The sequence below is a fragment of the Copadichromis virginalis genome, linkage group LG11, assembly GCF_057382275.1.
Source record: "Copadichromis virginalis isolate Kocher_CV1m ecotype Utaka linkage group LG11, C_Virginalis_male_GT1.1, whole genome shotgun sequence".
Taxonomy (NCBI): domain Eukaryota; kingdom Metazoa; phylum Chordata; class Actinopteri; order Cichliformes; family Cichlidae; genus Copadichromis; species Copadichromis virginalis.
In genome coordinates, this window is record NC_140628.1 from 20,715,255 (window position 1) to 20,732,286 (window position 17,032).

General features: G+C 41.7%; 1 protein-coding gene across 4 annotated transcripts in view; it reads right to left on the reverse strand.

Annotated features, from left to right (window-relative positions):
- The window catches only part of fhod3b (formin homology 2 domain containing 3b), a 100,238-nt gene that overhangs the window by 2,551 nt on the left and 80,655 nt on the right, over positions 1 to 17,032 (reverse strand). The window contains exons 8-28 of one of the 4 annotated variants that reach the window (XM_085473577.1): positions 16,005 to 16,099; positions 15,225 to 15,368; positions 14,843 to 15,087; positions 13,382 to 13,504; positions 13,081 to 13,251; positions 12,223 to 12,282; positions 11,437 to 11,559; positions 11,145 to 11,279; positions 10,134 to 10,184; positions 9,318 to 9,508; positions 7,821 to 8,351; positions 6,810 to 7,723; positions 6,134 to 6,292; positions 5,662 to 5,844; positions 5,051 to 5,170; positions 3,987 to 4,148; positions 3,694 to 3,884; positions 3,343 to 3,535; positions 1,967 to 1,990; positions 1,276 to 1,462; positions 87 to 248 (exon numbers count right to left, since the gene is read on the reverse strand). In XM_085473577.1, coding sequence (XP_085329703.1) covers positions 87 to 248; positions 1,276 to 1,462; positions 1,967 to 1,990; positions 3,343 to 3,535; positions 3,694 to 3,884; positions 3,987 to 4,148; positions 5,051 to 5,170; positions 5,662 to 5,844; positions 6,134 to 6,292; positions 6,810 to 7,723; positions 7,821 to 8,351; positions 9,318 to 9,508; positions 10,134 to 10,184; positions 11,145 to 11,279; positions 11,437 to 11,559; positions 12,223 to 12,282; positions 13,081 to 13,251; positions 13,382 to 13,504; positions 14,843 to 15,087; positions 15,225 to 15,368; positions 16,005 to 16,099 — 4,164 coding nt within the window. The remainder of the gene's footprint in view (positions 1 to 86; positions 249 to 1,275; positions 1,463 to 1,966; positions 1,991 to 3,342; positions 3,536 to 3,693; positions 3,885 to 3,986; positions 4,149 to 5,050; positions 5,171 to 5,661; positions 5,845 to 6,133; positions 6,293 to 6,809; positions 7,724 to 7,820; positions 8,352 to 9,317; positions 9,509 to 10,133; positions 10,185 to 11,144; positions 11,280 to 11,436; positions 11,560 to 12,222; positions 12,283 to 13,080; positions 13,252 to 13,381; positions 13,505 to 14,842; positions 15,088 to 15,224; positions 15,369 to 16,004; positions 16,100 to 17,032) is intronic. The other 3 variants (XM_085473574.1, XM_085473575.1, XM_085473576.1) reach the window with 3 other exon arrangements.

The following is a 17,032-nucleotide window of genomic DNA, read 5'->3' on the forward strand; positions in this document are numbered from 1 at the left end:
GAGTTTACATATGGAGCTGATTGGAGCTTTCTGCTCTGTGTATGATAAGAAATGAGGCAGCTCGCCCAATATTTGACACCACTCACATGATTTTCGATTGGCTCGGGATCGTCTCCTCTCCCGCGGCTGCGTCCGCTGGCTGGGCCCCTGAGTGGCTGACCTGACAATCCTCTCCATGATCTCGTCTGCTGTGTCATCTGTGCAGTTTACTGGGTCGTCGTTGGCAGAGCACCATGGGGCAACACGACCTAAAACAACACAGTTAAAATGGGTAAGCGAAACGTCTGATGGTACCAAGGTAATAGCATCTCATAATATTCTTTAAAGGGCTAAGTCATTTAGTTAAACTACAAGCAGGCTTAACGACAGACTTGATAACCTGTAATTGTAGTTATTTCTGAATTCAATTAACTAAACTTGAGGCATCTGGCTCTGTAAATCTCAGAAATAGCATGTCTGAGCAGATATTTGAACTCAGTAGCATTACCTTGGCCTGTAGTACTAATGCAAATCGTTTTTGATAGTACTTTTAGTTTGCATGCTTACTTTCAGCAAATGTTGCTACAACATTTAGCAACATCTTGTAAACAGGATGTCATAATAGGCCCTTGAAAAGCCTTCAGCTGGCATTTTGGATCAGCTGAAGTAAACGTAAAACAGGAAGATGTTCTGCTCCTCTTTTATGTCACACTCACATTCCTCCCACAACCCTCCCTCAGCCTGGTTTTACCAGTTTATTTGTGTTAAAAAAAAAGTCTTCGTCCTCCATATGCTTTGTCACTGAGGATCACCAAATAATTTTGTATTCCTCTCCTTAATTTTGTAGTCTGTGCCATGTAATATAAAGCCCCTTCACTATTGTGAATTGGTCTTATGTAAATAACATTTATTTGTAAAATCCAAAACTTAACTAAAGATTCATGGATGACCATTCCCTGCTATAATGTCTCCCCCCTATAACTGAATTGCTGCTTACTGCCTTGAAATGACTGATTAAAAATGAACTGAAAAATAATAATAAGCCATCTGCCTTGACTGGTTGGGGTGAGCAGAGGCACCAAAGTGGTGTATAAACATAGAGATTGAAGAGATTTGCTGCTACATTGCTAAATAGTCCTAATTAAACTTAGGTTTTAGGTAGAATTCCTTCAATAAAGATGAAACAACTGTTACTGTGTTTGACTTGAATAATGCAAATCTAGTTTTCTGGATGGCAGTGGTAAAAATAAGGAAATATTTAAAAGTGTAAAAGCACAACACGTAAAGGAGAAGAACCTCTGGTGCTACTGGCTCTGGTGCGTGTTCGAAGGCCCGGCACTGTGGATGATCCACTCTCTCCACTCTGCAGGCTACTTTTTAGGACGGCCTTCATGTTCTCGTGTTCTGCTGCATCTTCGGCACTCTGGACACTCTGAGGCTGACTCTCCGGTTTGTCTGAAGGGGCTCCACCAAATTTACCACTCTACAGCAACAGACGGGCACATGAGATTGTGTTAGCAGTATAATGTGACTCAACTCCACGCTCTGAGACCTTTTACGTATGAAAGTCGTCACACAGGTAAACCTTTAGAGGTGACAGTGCTTTCTAACCTAAAACAGGAGCAGTTAGGCATTTCAAACACTCCACCCACAACTCTGAGATACAATCTTTTTTCTCCCTCAAGACTGGTTCTTGAAACAATGCTGACATGCCGGGTTCAAGAATTTCATTATATTTCACCTGAGTATCTGTGAGTTGTTGAAGTTAGATTCAATCAACAGAACATATCATGCAGTCACTTCTTTCTGTCCATCGAGTTTCCTCATCCACGCTCGGTCTCTCTTACACACACAGCCTGTCAGTGTCACAATCGACTCTGTTTTTCCTGATGTTACAACACTTGGTGTTTTCCAAAGTTACAACAGCGTGTCTAAAAAGACAGGGTTAAATGCAAACACCCATGCACTTGTCTGCAAACACAATTACCTCACTATCATTGTCATCTTCACTCTATGGAAAAAAAATAGTAAAAATTACATTTTTGCAGACTTTAAAATAATAGTATAAGTTTTTATATACGAGTTTTAAGATAAGACAGTGGTGCAGTCTTGTCACCTAATTTTTAGGAAGAAAGCAAATACCAGAAGTCCTTAAATATTTAAACACGTTCTTTTTAATACCTGCATTTTCGTGAGACTTTCATCTCCTAGAACAGGAATGCCAAACTCATTTTACATCTTGGGCCATAATTAAGCCCCCTTTTATCTTAAGTGAGCCAGACTGGTGGAAATACCCTTTCTGTCAGTGTAAAGTAGTTTAACTGTGCATTTAATTGCTGAGATATGTCAATACAAGAAAAAGAAATGCAGTGTTAATATCTCAGTTTTTCAACATGATGAAGAAATGCTGTTGTGGTTATTGAAAGAAATGAGTCAGGATGACTCTTTGGGCTTAAATTGTACAGAATAAATATATAAAATTACAGACAATTCTGGTAGCTCAGTATTAAGTGGAATGATTTGCTAATTCACAGAAAATGCCCTGTTTTACTTATTTATTCTACTGCTGACACATTGTGAAATAAAATAGAAATGTCTATAGTAGATAAAATTACTATAGACTTCCCTGTCATGGTTTCCTGTCAACTTTTTATCAATTACTTTCTTACTGCAGCATGAATGGCTTTGGTCTGAGGTGTTTATCAGTAGGAAAAGCTGTACAAGTCCTAAAAATACAGTTAAAAGTCTAAAAACTTATTCCATCCTTTACATTTGACAAATATGTCCAACGGGTCGGATTGGATCGTCTGCCGGGCTGATTCTGGGCCCCGGGCCTTATGTTTCACACCCCTGTCGTACACCATAAAATCATCACTGCAGATTCAAGCTGTGCAGCCCAGAGGAGCATATTTGACTGAATTTCTTTGTAGGAGTGTGAGCTGAGGAGTGGGCCATCCAGAAATCCAGAGTTTGAATTCTCACACAGTGATTGAATTAGGGACCTTTTGAAGAGTGGGTGTTCTTGCCAGAGCCCGCTGTTGAGTCTGCTCTGACAGTCCGGGGGATTTTAATCATGCGGTGAGGTGTTTGCTCTGGCTTTTCTTAGCTGGCTCCAGCTACAGAATAGGATACACTAAAAACAATTCACTGATTGTTGTTACAGAAACCTATACATGTGAATACCAAGGAGCTATTCCGATGTCCTTACAAATGCCGCATTTGGCGCTTTAACCAGATTAAGGATATAAGCAGCGTCTAGGGATGGGCCGTATTGTTTCTCAGAAATCAGAAAGCTCAAACTAAACAAAGACGAGGTTTATGAAATGGAAAAATGTGCGTGTAGGTCGGCTGAAGACGACTTACATCTGTTATCATTTTTCCCCTGGTCTTGTTCCTCTCTCGGTGGTTGGCCCTCTTCTGTTTCTGCTGCAGCACGCGCTCTCTTGTCGTGCGATATTCTAGAGCAAATTCGCTCAGTATCTTGCTAAAGCGGTGTATGCTGACGTCACGTACTGCATACACCGGATGGCCCAAGAACAGCAGGAAAGCATGAAACCTGGAGAAGAGTAGAGCGACAATGCATCATTATACATGCTTTATCATTAACGAGAATTCAAAATCTGATTACACAGTTATATTTCTAAGATATAAAAATTCTGGAAAATGCGTAAGGAAAGCTTTAATGTGTAAAGGATTATCTACATGTGAATGCACCTGTTGATAATTCTTCGATGTACAATCTTGAGTATGATGATCCTCTCTGCACAGTCTTTGAGGAAGTCGGACATTTTTTGTTTCAACGCTGGTTTCATCTCATGTTTTGCAATGACTTTCAGGTGATCCCATGATGCTTTGCACCTTCTCTCCATCTGGGCCAGATTGTCTTGAAGCTGGTCAAAGTCCACCTAACAACCAAGACAGACTTGAGGTGATGTGGCATTGGCATTTATGTCTACTAACAACAAACTATTTTAGATTAGTTGTTAAAGTGAAATTTTAAACGGAACCTTGGTCAAGCGGGTAACAGCGCCAATCTCAGAGTAGAGATCAGTACTGTCTGGAAACTTCTCAACCACGATGGAGCAGGCGTGGTGCAGCAGAGATTGCTTATGAACTGTATCCTTCACCTCAGGGACCTTCTCCAAATAGTTCAGCTCAAAGCCTTTAGCCTAGAGATATATGCAAACACAGGAGCACTCTCAGAGTGTGGGATGGAAACAATGGTCTAAAATTAAAATCAAATGCTGCTACTCTAGGACCAAAACTGCAGTGAACTTCCTCTTTGGCAGAGTCAGGGAAAAAAAAGGGAGTTGAAAAGAGCTAAGAGTAGATACGTAGATTCATTAGACTGAAACTACACTCTATTTCAGGGCTGACTGATTATTCTGCTCACCACAGCGAAGCTAAAAAGCCAGAATGAAAGACATAATCCTAATCCTAACGGGATCTCCCCTTGTTCTCCTGCCAGCTTTAAATGGCTTACTGCAAAATATAAACGTGGCCATTATTTACGGTAACTGCCTGTTTTGATGTTAATGACTTATGTTTCCCCTTTGCATGTTTGGCTCGCATATCCCAGAGGTTCATTCATAAATACACTTACTCACAGCTGCATACACACCGAGGCACACGCAAGGGCAAAGAAACACAGATGACAAAGTGAGACAAAAACAAAACAAATGAGGGAAAAAAACAGAGACACATATGCAGGTTCACACATAAAAAGGCCAGACAGAAAGAAATTCTCAGAAATCCCAAAACCTTCCCTCCCCTTTTCTCTTTTTGACACACACACACACACACACACACACACACACACACACACACACACACACACACACACACACACACACACACACACACACACACACACACACACACACAGAGAAAGGACCAGGTTTAGCAGAGGCCTTGACAAGTGTTTTTACTGTAGAAGGACAGTATCTGGTGCAGTCAGGCACGCAGAACTCTTGCCAAATCAATAGGCTGTCAGAGGAGGTGGGGGGTGAGGAGCACTGCAGAAAATGTACAAAGCGAGTAAACGCTACAAACGACTTGGAGGTTTACTTACATTGGAGCCATTGAGAAAGTTGCCAATGGCAAGTAACGTGGTCAAAACGTATCTGAGTGTCTTATTTTTTTCCAGCTGATCCATTCCTTCCTTCAAGTCCTGCAAAGGCTCTGCCACTTCCTAAAAGAGCAGGAAAATACAGTCATGAAGCACATGAAGCACATGCCTATTTTTTTTCCAGTGAAGTCTGTTCTTCTCTCATCATACAGATGTACCCCATATAGGAAAAACAAATCTTGTTTAAACTATTCACTGTATATAAAAGGCGGATGAAGTTTGTGGACGTCAAAAGTGAAGATAGTTTGAAAGTGCCTCAAACCTGCATTCTTTCTAGTGGCCAGCAGGGGGAGACCACTGGGTGCAAAAGGAAGTACAGTTGTACTGAAGTCTACTGGAAAGCTGTTGCTAAGCCAAGATAATCACCAACTGGCTGTAGCTTCATATTTACAGATTTCGTGCGATAATTGCTCATATTTCACTAACTAATCGCAAGCATATTTCCTAATATATCCTTTTTAATTCACAAAATTAAATTTTATTATAAGAAAATTAGAAGCAAAAATGAGATATAATGCACTTTTGCTACTGCTACAGGCATGATTGATTCTGACCTTCTCAATAATTTCATAGTCCATCTTGAATGCCCACAGCTGCAGGCGAGCAGACAGCTCTGTGATGGAGGAGAGGGTGAGAAGGAACTGTTCAGCGCTGCCCAGGGGGATAGCAGGGTTGACCAGCTGAGCTTCCTGGATCTTTTGCTTCTCCTCCTCTGTGGGGATCATTGTGAGTATTTTCTAGTGGCAGGAAGAGAAAAGTTGGGGAGAAGGTGGGAAAACAGGCGTATAATACCATTTAAACACATTGATTTTTTTGTTTTGTTTTGTTTTTTTACTGTAAATCAGAGTAAATAAAAGAGAAGATTCAATTCAAAATTGCATGAAAACAACTCGAAATCAAGCTGATGATCACAATATATCTTAGCATCTCTGTATTCTGATAAGCTGGGGAGTTAAGATGAGTGGGAGAGAGAGGAAGAGTCCATAGGTGTGCGTCATAAGGCAGAACCTTATTAAAAAGACTTACCTCGATGCCTTCTTTGTTTAGTGCGTACTCATCAAAGTTGAGAATGGCAGTCTTGATTGTGCGGGGAGGAGGTAAGACAGTCAAACCGATGTTTATAGCATTGCTGCGCTTTGAGTCCAGGACTATGATCTCTTGCCGTTTGCCATCAACAGCTGCTTTCTACAAGATACAGAATATTACCAGTGTGTAAGAAGTTTGCAAAAATGTATCCAACACATCAACCTTGGTAGAAAAACCTCAGTTATAATTATTTTTTCTTTTTCCTGATTCCCTGTGTGGTCTGTGCTTAAAAGACTTGGAGGTCTACATGGCAGTGTTTCTTGGTGTTACAGTACATGTTTCTTAAAATGTCACAGCTTTCTGCACTTGAAGGCATTATTTTAGAACATATTTTAGTTTCCGGAGCAGGGTTGGCCCCTGAACCTACAGATTTTTGAATCAGTGGATCCTGTAATAACTCTGAAGATTTAAGAATGTGTTGATGTGCTCTGGTCCCATAGTTTACTTTAACATAGAGGTAGGGGTGACTTAATCTAAAGTCCATCTTGTACCGTGTGCTTCCTGATTTATATGAGACAACAAGCACAATTAGCACCAAACTAAATCACAAAATGATCCTTTCAAATAACCAGCTAGGGAGGAGAGCTGCTCTAATAGCAGTCTAGACAGCAATTACCTTCGTGACAGAGAGCTCCTTGGATTTGGACTCAAACAGCTGCTCCAACTTGGATGTGTCCAGTGTAACTGGCTCCAGTTTGGACCAGAGAGAATCCTTACAGAATTTATGACTCTTACACTGCCAGTCCACAGGACGAACCTCATTCCAGAAGAGACGGATGGTCTTCTTCTTCTTCTGGAAGAGAGGAATATCCCCTCGGCTCAGCTGAGGGGATGGCGGAGGGATAGGGGCCATAAATGGTGGAGGTGGAGGCATCATTTTGCCAAGGATGGGAGGAGGTGGGGGGCATCCAAACGGTGGTGGTGGTGGTGGCAGGGCGGTATTGCACGGCAGGGGAGGAAGAGGTGGTATTAGGTCACCTGACCCTGTCGTGCTGTCCATATCTAAAATGTCCATGTCATCCTCATCCTTCAGGTCGGTGAAGTCCATATCTTTGATCCGCAGCTCTCTTGGTTTGGCCATCAACTGGTCCCAGATATAGTCCGACTCTTTCTTTGGGGCTAACGTTGACGAGGCAGCGGGCGATGATTTTTCAGCCTGTTGCTGCTCTTTTGACGTCTCTGCTTCAGGTGGAGATGTCAGGCCTTTGACCAAATTTCCAAACTTCCCCGCCACTGCCCGGACGCTGCCCTGATTGTCCAGATTTCCCACCTCCATCTTTTTCACATTTTCTTCTCTGGCCTGTCTGTGAGCCTCCAGTGTGGAGATCCTGCTAGCCAAACTCGCCACAGAGTCATTCACCTCCTCCTTCTCACATTTACACTTCTCCTTTTCAGATTCTCCCACTTTCCCATCATCCTCAGCGGCCGTCTTCTGAGCATAGAGCATGTCCAGCATGAAGCGTTTCCCGTTGAGAATTTTGTTGCAGTGGTCATTCACATCTGCCTCTTTAATGCACTGAGTCCATTGGCCTGAAGGTATAGAAACAATTTCGATCAAATAGAAGGTAATATGAATAGTTGATCATCAAAGTAAGCAAATAAAATCTGCAAAATGTTTTAACTCTACCTGCTTCGATTTCACGGTTGAGTTTCACCTCCCGCTCCTCTCTCTCCAGAGTGCTACTTGTGGAGGAGATGCTGGATGCAGAGCAGTTGTCCTTTTCATTCACCTCTTCATTCTGCCTCTCTTTTTCACTCAACAGCACACTGTCATCTACATCCCTTTCTGTCACCTGCTCCTTCTCAGACTCCTCCTCCAACTCTACTGCTTCTGCTTCTACATCCGGCTCTCCCTCCTTTACCTTATCAGTTACATCTGCTTCTTCTTCTTCTGCCTCATCCATACGCTGTCTCCGCTCCTCAAGCTTCACCTGCTCTCGTGTCTCTTCCTTACTCTTGCCTGACTGTCCAATTGAAGCCACCTCTACCGCTACCTTCTCTTCAGCAACAACATCCTCTGTCTCTGCCTGCGACGCCGCCTCAGTTTGCTGTTTGTCTGGTTCAGGGGGAGGTGCAGGGGAAGGTTCTAATACTGGTAACTCTGGTGCTGCGCTTTTTATTCTGGTCTGTGGTTCAGCATGTGGGATGTGTTCTGTTCCTGGAAGAGAAATTACGGCAATATTAAAGAAAAATGTTACTTTAAATGTTTCTGTACAGAGTTATGTGCCAACGTATAACTCTGATAGTGTTCAAGAACAAAAAAAAAGTTAAAGGAAAATCTAAAAATATATTTAAAATTGCTTCCCGGCATATCATTAAGTGTGCTGATACTGACATTCTCAGACTGAAATACATAAATCAGTCACCTAATCCCTTTATACGACTGGCTGAAACACTGCAATGCTTTACAAAAAGTCTAAGAAAAATCCTTCAGCTTCAGCCTTTATCTTCAGTTTAAAGTCACCAAAGAAGCATGCTTTACGAAGATAAACTGAAGAAAAAAACAAGAAATTTCTGATTACAATCTTACATTGAAGTATCTTGAAATTACTGAGAGTCCATCAGCTGTTAACCTTTGATATCAATCCATAGGAGCTGAAGGCCGAGCGTAAGCACCTCTGCACATCTACATTGCAGTGCAGCTTCAGCCCAGCTTCTCCTTTTGTTGCTTTGTCTGACTTTATCATTTATATAGCGCCAAATCACAACAACACTTGCTTCAAGGTGCTTTATATTGTAACGTAAATATAGATGGTTTCCCTTATTTACTAAGTGGTCACAACAACAGATGAATAAGCACAATTTATTCGGCACAGGTTTTTGGACTGGATGCAACCCTCCCTCTTACACAGGCTTGGAACTGGTACAAGGAGTACACTAGAACCCTATATTATTTGCGTATAAGGCAAATGTGTTAACCACTACACTATGGAGCCATTAAATCACAGCAGATGGAAACAGAATTATTTTTATCAAGTTTTAATGACAGGCCAAGTGAGGGAGACAGGAGCACAAACAGCCAGTATTGTGTCCTTCAGCTGTGTCATCAAGCATTCATTCACTCATTCATGCACATATCTCTCAAGTCCTAATGAAGAATACATGTTTGACAAACAAGGTGTACCCAAACTCTGGTGTGTGATGGTGGAGGTGTCTTCCTGTGAAATCACGGATGAAGGTGTAGCACAGCGGGATGCTGAGCGGCTGGCGGGGTTTGGACTCAAACACAGAGTTATCTCCGTCCGCCCTCTTGTTGGCACTTTGGGGCGCTCCCGCTCAAACTCCTCCGCAGCTACCCGTTCCACAGCCTTGTACCTGCAGTGACAAACAGCTGCTTTTACTTTTATGTGGACACTGCGCTGTAGTTACATGAAAAGCGGTAATGGATAACTAAATAAAATACAAGATGCACAGTAAATTTGTTATGGTGATGAGGATGATGTTTTTTGGGGTAGTGACATCTATGTAAGCATAAATCTCCAGCAACTCTAACTATTGAAATATACATGACAGTTTAGACTTTAGAGGTATGATGACCTCATATAACAATGATCAAAAAGTTATGTCAATGAATAGAAGCCATTTACGTTGTCTCATTCCAGGGTAATTACGGAAAATGGAGCCATAGTCCCATTACTCAATGACTGAAATGATGACAAATCATATCCATGTTGATAAAGTTGCCAAAGTTCTCTATAAGATTTTTGGCACGAGGTAACACTTCACATGTCCCTCAAAATTGTGTAAGTTGCATTTTCAAAAAACATGCATGCCAAAAGACAACTACACACTATTCCTGTTAAACGTTGGAACAGCTTAAGGCTGAGGCAAATTGTACATCTTATATCTGATCAGATATTAAAATGCTTTTTAGTTTTTAACCTAGCTTCACAGCTGCAGCAGTGCATGCATGTGAAACCCTGAAACAAAGTAACCTCACCTTTCTTCTCTGGCTTGTCTTGCTTCTTCCCTCTTTTCAACATAATCTCGACTGAGACAGAAAGACAGAAACGGATCATGGAGAGCAGGGAGAGCATGGGCAAAAGACAGTTTAAACCTGCATTCATACTACATAAGATTTTTATTTACATCTGATATGTACAAAGAGATCGCCGTATGATGCTCCATCTGCCGTTATTCTCTTTACAGTGTACACCACTGTATGGACAAAAGTACTGGGCTGTGTACACATTAAACTTACAGGAGCTGCTGATGTTGATGTCAGAGGAGGAACTGTGCAGTTACTGGATCAGCAGAGCGTTGGACTTACATGGGATCTCTTGCCACCCCCTCTGTTCAATGCTGGATGTTCAGAGTGGACATAGATGGCCTTTTTTTACTCTTGTCAGTTCAAAACGTGAACACTGGCATCCTCGAAAGAGTGGCCTTTATGTTTTAGATGCAGATCCACAGCCAAATTTGTCCTGTTGAGGTGGCTCTTGTATGTTGTGCGATTTATGATGTGGCAGTTTGGTTTCTCCAATGTAGACGTCTGAGCATTGCTCGCCGCACTGCACAGCAATACACTGTGTTGCTTAGTTTTGAACCAGTGTTCATCTGAGGGTGTGGCTGGGTCTTAAGTCCACTGGGATGTCATGCTCAGTGAAAATTCTCCTGAGCTTCTCTGACAAGAATGACCTTTAAAACGACCCATTAATTCACAAATGTTTGCAAAGATAGACTGAATAGTTAGGTGCTTGCTTTTAAACACCAGTGGCAACGGAGTGAAATTAGCTGATTTCAAAGTTTAAGAGGTGTGGCCCAATAATTTTGACCATTTAGTTTATCTGGTTATCCTCACCATCACCACGTATCCTCACACTGGAGAGATACGTGGTCATCTTTAGTGAGTGAAGATGGCCTGTTGTTAACCCGTCTTTAATAGGTTCCACTGTACAGAAGCTATACATCATTTTTTTTAATGCTAAGAAGTCACATAAGGGAGGCTAACCTAAAGCGGTTCCTCTCCTCTCTTTCAATCCTCTGCAGTCGCTCCTCTCTTTCCTGGCGTCGCCTCTCTCTCTCTGCAGCCAGAGACTCCTGATGCTGTCTGTATGATAATGTTAGCAGCCCCCCTATAGCAGGTCTGTGAATCAGAGAAAAAGAGCAAATAAGATTAAATTATTGCTAATTAAGTGAATGACATATACTTTGATTTATGCATTTGGAAGTTTCTTCAAAATAAAAGCTTGACAGAGTTATAGTTAACATTAAAAATCGTTTGCATTAGCCGTGTTGCTAACCTGTCAGGTTTGGATTCTGGTGTGGAGGTTGCTGAACTATTAAAACGATGGACGGGTGATGTAGGAGTTTGGTTCTGGGATATGGATTTGACGCCAGGATGTGGAGTGCCATTGCCACTGATTCTGTCAAAAGAAAAGGAAAAAATATGTATTGTGCTGAAGACAGACGAAGACACAGAGGTGGATGCACATCATCACCACTAAAACAATTTAAGTAAATAACTTCAATGTGGCCTCTTAATAAAAACAAAAAGATGAAAAAACCTGACAAATGACGTTTTTTCAGATTTTTTTTGTAAAACAATAAATTTGAGATATTATTAAATATATTTTAGCAAGAAAAATATAATATTTATTAAAGAGCTTGCACATACTTGTGGACTAGCCATTACAAGAACATCAAAAATGATTTTGGTAATTACCAGTACTCTTAATTCCGTGCAGCTATAGCTATATGCTCTTGCACTGGGTGGTGGTGTAATACATTTCTTAAGCACTGTATGACTTATAACTGTATAACTTAAATCCCACTAAGGCAGTTCAGCAGCATCACTGTGAGAAAATCCATCCATCAGTTATTGCTCATCCATGTCTGTGTGTGAAAACAGCTCAGCTGTAATTATTATTATTTTTGACTAACTTGCACAACAGTAAAAATGGTATCATTACATTTTCAGTAACTTAAGCAGACCCAGTCACTGTTGTGCCAAAGGTTTTATACTACTGTTCAACTCTAAAGCTCTTATATATCTTGTTTAACATTGGCCTGTTGACTCCTTGTCTTACCTTTCAGCCCAGCAGGGCTTTCTAGCAGGGCAAGATGAAGGAGATGTATTATCTGTCAGACTGAAGATGTAAGTGAGAGAAAAGTCAAGTCAGATTTGAAAGACTCCAAAGATTAAATATCTAGCTGTTAGTCACATAAAGAAGACAGTTTGAGGAAGGAGGGCTGCAAGACTACAAGACGACAGAGCAGACAGGGACGATACAATATCTCCCTCTGTCTCACTGATTAAGCGTGCAATTTAAAAAGCAAAATCTACCATAATTTAGTGTTCATTTTTTATTGTCCAGTGAACACCATTTGCTACATGCAGAGCAATGTGGTTTCTGTTGCTACAGACCTACAGACTTCAGCTTAAACATGAGCAGAACTACACAGTAACTGTAACCCACAGTAACAATTGAAACTCATTAATGCTCTGACATCATTTATCGCCTTGTCTTGGATTAACTGTGGCACAGAGCCACAATGAAAGACAGATGAGGACTAAATGCAAAATAATGCTTTCCAACATCATGGAAAAGGACGGGGCTTAATAACTTCATCGTGTAGTGCAAGTCTTCAGTGATGGCATTTCATTTTTGTACAATTATTTGTATTTTTATGATTGAAATGCTGGGTAAAGATATAGTGAGATATACACAGACAACGGTGATGGAGTGGTTCCACATTGAGAGGTGTGCATGTAAAGTAGTGCTTTCTCAACCGCAAACGACACCTGCCTCTGGTTTAAGTCAGGGGACAGAGGGATGGAAAAGGGGTGGAGAGGCTGGGGTGGACTGATACAGAGGGTGTGTTGAGCTTGCCGCTCTATTCAAAGCAAATTGGAAGAAAGAGTCAGGTGGCTGTGAGGAACACACCAAGGACTAAAGGTCCTCTTTTTAGGTGGAACGGACACAGGAGAAGATGCCCTGGTCTTGACGCTGAGATACTCTCTCTGCCCTTCAGGGTCACTGGCTTTAGGGAGGATGTTGGCCATACACTTTATGTTCAAACACATGTTAGGAGTGTCTGCTACATCTGGAACCGCACTAGGATGACAAAATACAAGAGAGTAGGAGTCGAGAGAGAGTGAAAATAATCCAAAATGGAAGAGAAAGTAGGGAGGCACTGTGTGAATAAAAATGGAGAAACTGTATCACGGTAGTTGGCCTAAAATACCTGTGAGTGCCCTGACTAGAGGAATCAGAGACTGGATGACTTTCATCATCTGCCTCATCCTCATCCTCCTCCTCCTCCTCACCCTCCTCCTTATCAGCCTCATCGTCTTCCTCTTCCTCTTCCCTGTGGTGGGCGAGGAGGGGTTGAGGGTTGAAAGGAGGAACGGGAGGATGCAGGGGAGGCGAGAGAGAAGAGAAATTGGACAAAGACAACGTGAAACCACACAGCAGAAGATGAAAGGGAGAGCACACAGAAATGACGAAAATCTACAGACATGCTTTTTAAGAAAGCATTAAAATTATTAGTGTAGAAGAGAGACATGCCTGAGAAGGTTAGTAGAATTTTAGTAATCCTGGTTTTATGACATGATAAAACAGTTAAAGGACAACTTTAATAATACCACTAATACAAAAGAGAAGAAGAGTATTTGATTTAATAAGGAGTGTTAAGCCTGTAGGATATGTTGTGTGTTTGAGCTGATAGTTTGGGGGTCGCCATACACGAGTCTGGGCCGGTTTGCTGTTTGGATCTCTCTCAGTTGTCTGGATTTCATTAACAATATGGAAAATTGTGATCTTCAAAGGCGGCTTGAATTTCCTGTGGTGGACTGGAAGAAGCTAGCTAGCATGGTATCATATGACCTGCTGGATTGAATTTAAGTTAACCTGAAGATCTGAGTGCTACCAGGGGTAAGGGGTATGCTTCTTGTAAAAAGCTTGTTAATAATGATTGGGGAGAGAAAGACAAAAAAGAAGACTACAAATAATTTCCAGTTTGCCTCCTGGAGCATGATCTAGAATAAAGAGGTTAAAGTAATGTTCATCAAAAGGATCTGTGCTTTTATCGGGTATAATCCCTTTAAGCATTTAAACAAGGCTGCAATTTGCTTCTTGCCGGAGTCACCAGATGCAGTCTGTGCAGTCACCAAGGTCTGTCATATATAAAACATGTGGCATGGTGGAGTTTAAGTTCAGTGCACGCCCGCTGAAGGAAGCCTGACTTCAGAGTGAGAGCAGATAGCTCATATCTCGTGTTTGCAAAGGCTTCCTTTTTCCTCGAGCGGCAGGAGAATGTCTGTGACAGAAAATTAATTTAAATGTCACTTTGCTGCAGCAGTCTTCTCTTTGCCATTCTTTAAATTACTATATAATGAAATTCTTTTCCTCAGCTCTGGACAGGGTAGAGCTCCACAAATGAAATATAATACACACTTGTAGTCGGGCAGCCTTCCTGTAAAATAACTCAATGGGAATCATTTGTGATTCCTTTTTACTTGCAGCTATCTTTCAGGCTTTAGATCACCCAGCTGGATGAAACATTTAATAACGAGGTCATGGTCGACCTGCCTGTGCATGTGCTCTGCTCTAGGTCATTACTTAATAAACGCCAAACTAAATCTTTCTTTTAGTGTCCTAATTCTCTTCCACTTCTCCTCTCCTTTGCTTCTTTTGCAAACTTTACCTTTCACTGATATCTTCATGTTGGCTACCAAAGCGGAGGAAGCCACTTGCACGAGCGTGACTAGTGCTGGGTGATGCTGGGGCAGAAGCATGGCCTCTGCTATTCTGAAGCGAATGTCTCCGGCTGCGTCTTCTCTCCAGGCCTCGCCTCTCATTAGTGCCGCCGACACTGGCCCGCCGGCGGTCCTTTCGCCCACTCGGGGGCAACTGGGTGTCATCGTCACCGTCCTCATGACGGAGAGTCATCTAGGTCAAAGAGACAGCGAGTGAATAAAGTATAACAGGGATCTTTACACAGACGCATTCCCGGCTGCTATTTGACTTATTAGACACACTGAGCTTGTTTGTACAGAGATAAAGGTTTGTACTGAAGGCTTCCTGACCTCATAGATGTTGAACTGTTCCACGAGGTCGAGATCAGTGCCTTTTCTGCTTAGGTGTCTCTGGGCCGTGGCTTCGATGCCTTGCTCCTCCAGACAATCCACCATGTCATAGTAGGAGTCCTGGTCTGGTAGGCCTGCCAACGTCTGAGACACGCACAGAAGCAAACACATGCGATTTTCCATCCATCCATTTTCTTAGTTGCTTATCCAATCATTCAAGCTGTCACAGGGCAACAGGAAGGGTACACCCTCGATACTTGCCAGGGCCAACACATGATAATGAAACAATAACAAAACTAAACTGATAATTCACCTGCAGGACTGAAGCTAATCTGAGTAATAAATAATATATTCAAGTAATATATTTAAAAACGATCTGTAGCCAGGCTGTATACCTAAACACATTAGTAGTATGTAAACACATTTTTCTATATCCACAAGGATAATAAACACTGAACACCAGCAGCCCTGTATCCACACTTAAATCATTTTACACTCCTGCAGTTTATTCTTCATTACCACAGTTACTGCAATTTCATATAAGCAACATTTGCAATCCCACAAACACACAAATACAAATGACCTCTCACCTCAAAAGACTTTCTTTGTTATCTCTACATTATTCAGGTGCTGATAAAACAATCTATATACAATATATAAAGGGGGCTTTAAATGTAGCAGATTGGGAAGGAAAACCACTAGAGACAGGCAGGTAAATGCTATACTTCAAGGTAATGCAGAAATAGTTGGTTAAATAGTATCTAAATAGTATTTACTGACCTTATTGATGAGCGTCATTGCGAACACCAGCAGCTCTGTATCCACTCCATCCTTCTCATCAAGGATCTCCATGACATTTGACCACAGTTTTGTACCTGCATCATGAAAACACATGCAACACAAGTGTGTATAAAAAGAAAAGTTATTTCAAGGTTTACAAAGATGCTGAACAACTACAAAATCTGAAATCATCCATTTGATCATCTCACAGTTTGTCATAAAAACCGATTTGGCTCTGTCGCTGTGTAGCAATATAAAAAATAAAACCTTTTAAGTCATCTTATTGCGCCAGCAGACTTTGCAGTATGGCTTTCATCTTCCTCTAGAAACACAGCAGTAAAAATGAAAAACAAAAAACGGAGGCGTCTGCATGTGGCAATAAGCAAGGAGCACCGTCTCAGCCATGAAGACCAACTCCTCTCATCGGGAGACAGGGGATCATGTTCAGTCCTCTTACGCAACAGCAGAAGTGACAGAGGGATACCTGAGCCCTGCACACGGATGACCAACCCCCTGCTGTATGCCACAGCACAATGCTGAGCTTTTAGGATGGCAGGTAACTGAACCCCACTGCAGGCAGGAGATAGACTCCTTCTCAATAAGCCTCATTCCATGTGTGGCTGTGGCGCGGCTGAGAACAACTGATCGGACTGCGCTTTCTGTGTTTTACTGCTCAGGTTTCACTGAGCAGCCGAGAATTAAAACTTAATGATGATGCTATGTAGAAACAAATCCCACAGAGACTAAATATAAGGTGAACATATTCAATGATTAAATAGTAGCACACACTGTAGTTTTATGGGGAAGTAAGTGGAATTTATGATTGGCTTAAAGACTAGCATACGCAAATAACTCCATTAGCTCCAACATATTACACACTGAATTCACTGACACTCTGGTTAATGCAGCAGGTTTCCGATGTTTTCTCCTTTATTAATATCTATACTATGTGAGTGTGGGAATAGAGAACGAGTCGGTCCCTCCTTTGACAGTAGTGTTGTGCATTTATGTTTGTTTCTCAGTTATGC